The sequence below is a fragment of the Eriocheir sinensis genome, chromosome 34, assembly GCF_024679095.1.
Source record: "Eriocheir sinensis breed Jianghai 21 chromosome 34, ASM2467909v1, whole genome shotgun sequence".
Taxonomy (NCBI): domain Eukaryota; kingdom Metazoa; phylum Arthropoda; class Malacostraca; order Decapoda; family Varunidae; genus Eriocheir; species Eriocheir sinensis.
In genome coordinates, this window is record NC_066542.1 from 16,161,120 (window position 1) to 16,167,599 (window position 6,480).

Here is a 6,480-nt window from a genome sequence, read left to right on the forward strand (position 1 = left end):
AGAGGATGAAGAGGAAGGAGGAGGAGGAGCAAGGAGGAAGGAGGAGGAGAAGGGAAGAGGGAGGAGGAAGGAAGAGGAGGGAAGAGGGAGGAGGAAGGAAGAGGAGGGAAGAGGGAGGAGGAGGAGGAAAATTAAGCGGAGGAGGAGGAGGAGGAGAGGTGAGTGGGTAAGAGGAAGAGGAGGAGGAGAAATGAGGTTAGGCATGTTTATAGAAGAAACAGGAAGAGGAGGAGAAGGAAGAAGAGAAGGAAGAGCAGGATAAAGAAGAAACAAGAAGATATAAGAAAAGGGAAAAAAAGGGTTAAAGCAAGCATGAAACGGTAATATGAAAGAGAAGAATGAGGAAAAGAGAGGAAAAGGAAGAGAAAGGAAATAAGAAAAACAGCATGCATGGCAGAGAAGAAAAAGATGGATGAAGAAGAAGAGACGATGAAGGAGGCGGAAAAGGATGGGGTGATGGGGAAAGGAAGAGAAAGGGAATGATAAGAAGGACGAAGACGAGGATGAAAGGGGAGGAAGAAAAAGGGAATGATGAAAAGACGAAGCCGAGGATGAAAGGGAAGGAAGAAAAAGGAAATGATGAAAAAGACGAAGACGAGGATGAAAGGGAAGGAAGAAAAAGGGAATGATGAAAAGACAAAGCCGAGGATGAAAGGGAAGGAAGAAAAAGGGAATGATGAGAAGGACGAAGTCAAGGATGAAAGGGAAGGAAGAAAAAGGAAATGATGAAAAGACGAAGACAAGGATGAAAGGGAAGGAAGAAAAAGGAAATGATGAAAAGACGAAGCCGAGGATGAAAGGGGATGGAAAAGGAACTGCTGAGGAGGAGGAGGAAGAAGAGGAGGAAGAGAATAACGTGGATGCAATTTCTAGAGACAGATGAACTTGACATATCGAGTATTAAAAGATGTAGTTTTATTTAAATTCTACAAAACAAACGCAACACACAAGCACACACAAACACACCACGGAGGACATACATAAAACAATAAAGCACAAACTCGAACACAAACCTTCAATAAAACTTAATAAAACAAATGAATGAAAGCTGAATTAAAAGAACACTCGAAATATAGAGTAATGGGTGGATTTAAAACATTATAACTATCCTTTACGAGACTATAAATAAACTGAAACTAATTGGAGGCCACGATTACCAAGAAATATTAAAGTGCATCTAAAACACTAATAAATGGCATGGCAAGTTTACCTCCAAACAGGCGAGGTTTTAACTTTCTTCACCTCTGTGCGTTTTGTCCCCCCCTCCCCAGTCCCCTCCATGCATCGCGATTTTCGATCTAAGGAGCTAAGATGCCTGGACAAGTTGGAACCAGGAACACACATCTTGAAAAGTAATATAGCGATGATCTCGGAGCTGCGAAAGATGTTATAGTTCACCACCGTTTGAAGGATCTGCGCGGCGGTCAGGGTGAGAAAGCGGATGCCTGGAAGGAACCCCGCCACCTCTATGCGAAGGGCTACGTTGAATTCAAGCTCAGGTTCGGGGGGAAGTAAATGGGACGGACTTTGGCTGTAGCTGCTCTTCCTCTTCTTCTTCTGGCTTTGGGTGGTCTGGGTTTCGGTGGTGTTGGGAGTATTGGGAGTGGTGGGGGTGGTTGGGGATTTGGAGGTGGCGGGTGCGCTGGTGGTGGAGGGGGTAACGACGGTGGTGGTGGAGGTAGCAGTCGCGGTGATAGTGGTGGTAATAGCGGTAGTAGTGGCAGTGGTAGTTGACCCGACAAAACTTACATTGGTAGGGTCTAACTTCCTTCCCTTGGGTCTCGACAGACTGTGCTTCCCCCTGTGTGGGCAAGGAGCAAGCAGTGATACATCGCCTTATCTTAACGTCGTATTGGTCGTTAGCAGAAATAATGACTCGCGTGTCTTCTTTGACCCGTTTTTCAAGGCGTAGTTAGTTGGGTTTGTTCATTTTTCTATATCTCTTTTAACGACTAAGTTTGTAATATGTCGACTAAGTCTGACTCCCAAAAATGGTAGCAAAAAGCCAAACTATCCATATAACTGTTCATTAATGTTAATACGACGTTTTGAAAATCTGGCGAGTGTATGCGTTCCCATCAAGAAACAAGAAGCAATCCAACACTCACCATTTGACGACGAAGGCAAGGACGAGCAACTCCGAGGAGGGCTGGAGCGCAGGGGACCACAGGAGGGTTTCGAGAGCCATGCGGGTGATCGTGACCATGGGCTCCAGGGCGAGTATCTCATCAGTACGACTCTTGAGGTACTGAAAGGTAAAGGAAGAAAGTCAGAGTTAGAGAGAGAGAGAGTAAAACAATTCGCCCCAAATGATGTCCTTAAATGTTTATACTATGCCGATTTTTACCAACATCAAAACTGTAGTAACCCCATTTGGTCCAATACTTATCAAAGTTATCTATATAATCTTAACGTACTGCACAAGAAAGCTATCTGAATAATGATCAACAGTGAATATTGCAAGCACACTCTCCCTTTATTTAAAGCACTAAATATTCTGAACCGTACAAGATCAGTAAACTTAAATATTGCATCCTGTATGTACACACAAATAAAATAAAATAACTACAATACCCAGCCTCTACATAGTTATTCAACTCGTAAACAAAGTTCATTGTTTATTCCTAGCCACAAATTAACCCTGTTCAGACACTCACTAATGTATTTAGGACCCAAAACATGGAATGATGTTTCGAGACGAATCAAACTCTCAGTGAACCTACGATTGTTCAAAGACAAATTAAAGAAGCATTTGTTATCCTTGTACGAGCTCATATGTTATATGCAACTCTAGACATTCATTCTTATTACATTATATAATTACTGCTATTATTTATAATTAATACTATTATAATTACAATAATAATTATTATTATTATTATCATTACTGGTATTATCATTGTCACGTTTGTATTACTATTATTACTATAATTATTACTATAATTATTACTATTATAATTATTATTATTATTATTATATTCATTATTTTTACGGTTTTTATTTATTATTATTACCATTATTATTATTGTTGTTCGCAGCATTATCACAACTACTAACAATTATTATAGATTTCCAATATATTCAACTATCATTATTAGCATCATTGTTATTATTACTGTTGTTATTATTACTAATATATTACCATTATTACCATTATTATTATTATTATTATTATTATTATTATTATTACCATTATTACCATTATTATTATTATTATTATTATTATTATTATTATTATTATTATTATTATTTTTCTCATTTTTATTACTATGATTACTATTATTATTATTATTGTTGTCATCGCCATTATCATCACTAATATTATAATTCACTAATGTATTTATTCAAAGCTTCAATTAATCTACAATAGCTGTTTATTCTAATGACAAACATAATAAAGTGTTTAAAGTGTTTAAAGTAAGAGAGCGAGAGCAAGAGCAAGAGAAAAAGAGAAAAGAGAGAAAGAGAAACAAAGAAACAAAGAGAAAAAGAGAAACAGAGAGAGAGAAAGAGAAAAAGAGAAAGAGAAACACAGACAAAGACAGAAAAAAACAAGATAAAGAAGAGAAAAAGAACGGGTGAAGAGAGAAAAAAGTTGAAAAAAAGATGATACAAAATGTTAACAGGAGCAAAATAATGTTAAAATGTTCAAAGTTCAAAACAAGAAGTGTATAAATATGTATATCTAAAAAGCGAGTGTCCGTGTGTCCGTTTGTGCGTGTTCGTCTGCGTGTTCGTGTGCGTGTGCGTGTGTTCCTAGTATGCTCACCTTCTCGCACGCGGCCGTCAGGTGTTTGTTCCAGTTGACCACAGCGCCGTTGAAGACGTACGGGAAGTTCTCGTTAGTGATCTGATGTATTAACACCTGGACAGAGAGGAAAGAACGGCATCGAAAAGAACGTTAAGAACCAAATGAGACTAACTGTGAACAGATGACCCCCGCCCCCTCCACACACACACACACTCCCATATACACACTCCCCATATACACACTCTTCCCCCTACACACACACTTCCCTCCCCGCACACCTATATACCCCCCCCCACACACACACACACGCGCGCACACTCGCCACCCCCCCCCCCCCCTCTCAGAAAACACGCATTCTCACCTCCGTGGCCAGAAGGGAAGCCATGGGGAGGAAGCACATGTGAGCGAGGTGAAGCACATCTACGGCCTGCCGCCAGTCCTCCAGGTGTCTGAGGCCGCAATACATGTGATGGACCAGCCACTCCACAGCCTTCTTCTCATTTAACAGGTCCACGAATCCCGGCCGCAGGGAAATGGTCTTCCGGCTCCACTTGGGGCTCGTTAGGCACCTGAAGTACGCAGACTGCCCGGCCAGCATGGTTCGGTGTACCTGGAGATGGGCAGATGAAGCGAGAGAAATAGATACTCGAAACACACGGCAAATGGTCCGATCTTCAAGTTGAGGAGTTGTAGCCAAGTGAAAATAAGACACCGAGTTAAATATAAATAAATAACCTACAAGTTGTGGATATTTATAACTACGTGGCCTGGCCTGTATTGTCTTAAAAAAGCTGCAATCATACCAAAATACACGCATACCAAAAAGACACAAACTTCTTGATTTTAGAGCCATGCAATGTACTTATTGAATTGTCTTAAACAACAATCATACCAAAACACAAACACACTCCCTGATTTTAGAGCTATTGAATATACAAATCGAATGATCTTAAGCTGCAATCACACCAAAATAAACACCTTGATTTAAGAACTATTCAATTTACTAATCGAACTCCAATTATACCAAAAAAACACATTCACAAACACAAACCCCACACACACACACACCACCCCACACACACACAAACACACTTGTATCCATCCCTCACACACCTTGATTTTAGACCCATCCAACGTGCTAATCGTCAAATCAGAATCCAGCTCAGTCCGCAGCAGACGACATGCAGGGAGAAGGTGATCTAGGTTGTCGGTCGCTGTGGACTCCTGGCGGGGGCTGTGCATGCATCGCGGGGTGGAGGGAAGCTCAGGGCCCGCTGGAGAGGTCTCGGGGGAGCTGGGTCTTCGTGTGGTTGGTGCTGTTGGTCTCTTGTTACCCATGTCCGCCTTCTTCTTAATGTTTCGCCGGCAGCAGTCAGACATTGTTCGTGGTGCTGGTGGTGGTCTTTTGCTTGGTGGTGTTGATCTTTGTTGTTGTCGGTGGTGGTGGTGGTGGTGGTGGTTAAGCGGTGATCTGTGTGGGAGGATGAAGGTTAATGGGGGACTTTTAGCTGAATACCAACAGGGGGCAGAACTTCGGTATATCGCCAGATTTCTCAAACGTCGTATTGTTTTTTATGAACTGTACTACTGTGGCCGATTTGTCCTTTCTGACCCGTTTTTCAAGGAAGGGTAGTTGGTTTTGCTGACTTTTTCTAACACTTAAACGAACGTGTGTGTAATATGTCGACTTAACTGTGAACATCCAACACTTTTAAATCCGTCCCAAACACTGAATTCAAAAGCTAAACATACCTTAATCAATACTAATATGACGTTCACAAAATCTGGCATGTAGCACAGAGGACACTTGCATACCACTCATTGACGTCTACAAGAAGGCTGTGAGGCAGAGTGCGACGATGTGATTTAAGCGAAGTGCGTCTCCACCTCCTCCTCACAAGACTGTCTCACACCCACTGGAGCCTCGAACCAACTGGGCAGGAGAAAGAAAGAGAACGTGAATGAAGAAAAAAAGGAAGGATGGCACCTGAACGAGGGCACAACCGTATATGGAAGATAATGATGGCGAAGATAGAGAAAGAATAGGAGGAGGAGGAGGAGTTACTGTTGTTTCGTTTTCAGTGTTTCGACTTCAGAGTTTCATTGCTTCGTCAGATGTTTGTGGTTCGCTTCACGGCTCGGATGATGGTGCTGGCTTCGATCTGGTTGACATACCGGGTGTAAAAGTCATGGGTGAACTTCACCAGCGAGGAATGCAACTCATCAGGGGAGCAGGTGTTAAATGTAGGAAGCATATTAGTCATGTAGGAGATGTATGTTGAACAGTATTTTAGAGGTATCTGGATGCGGGTGCGGGCGTGAGAGGGAGGGGGTGTTGCTGGTACGGAGTATCGGAGGCCCAGAGCAACGTGGTCGGAGAACAGCACGGGGATGGAGAAACACTTGACACGTGGAGCTACCAGTCCTGACGTAAAGATGTGGTCCAGGGTACCTCCACGGGAGTGGGTGGCGCCGCCAGTATCCCATCGTGTGAGTCGGTATCGTCTGACGAAATCAAGGAGTCGAGGCCCATTCCGGTTCGGAGCTGGAGAAGAGTAACCAAGTTCAGGAAAGCGGGCATTAAAATCACCCATGTACACAATGCCACTAAGTGTTGGAAGGGGCAAGGCCGCCAAGTTTATTCTTCCCAGGGCAGAATAGACATTACATAAACGAATCTTGCCGTGTCCCATCGCTACCTCCAGGAGTTGAAAGGTTGTGTCTGCTTC

General features: G+C 42.6%; 1 protein-coding gene across 2 annotated transcripts; it reads right to left on the reverse strand.

Moving 5' to 3' along the window:
- Nucleotides 1-885: 885 nt before the first annotated feature.
- Nucleotides 886-5,731, reverse strand: LOC127007155 (uncharacterized). Of its 2 annotated transcripts, none has more exons than XM_050877844.1 (6): nt 5,567-5,731; nt 4,865-5,222; nt 4,113-4,361; nt 3,770-3,865; nt 2,109-2,248; nt 886-1,801 (listed from the first exon to the last, which is right to left on the reverse strand). In XM_050877844.1, the coding sequence occupies exons 2-6, from the start codon at nt 5,129-5,131 to the stop codon at nt 1,207-1,209; spliced, it is 1,347 nt and encodes a 448-aa protein (XP_050733801.1). In that variant the 5' UTR covers nt 5,132-5,222; nt 5,567-5,731; the 3' UTR covers nt 886-1,206. The 2 variants fall into 2 exon arrangements, with proteins under 2 accessions (XP_050733801.1, XP_050733800.1); XM_050877843.1 differs by having other exon boundaries at nt 5,504-5,720.
- Nucleotides 5,732-6,480: the final 749 nt, after the last annotated feature.

What these genes read in the sequence shown, in the direction of transcription:
- LOC127007155 (XM_050877844.1), bottom strand. Translation starts at nt 5,131, where the DNA reads ATGTCTGACTGCTGCCGGCGAAACATTAAGAAGAAGGCGGACATGGGT. An exon ending in TGGATGGGTCTAAAATCAAG is followed by an intron (nt 4,362 to 4,864) that starts GTGTGTGAGGGA and finishes GCCCATCTCCAG; the next exon opens with GTACACCGAACCATGCTGGC. An exon ending in CTTCCCTTCTGGCCACGGAG is followed by an intron (nt 3,866 to 4,112) that starts GTGAGAATGCGT and finishes CTCTCTGTCCAG; the next exon opens with GTGTTAATACATCAGATCAC.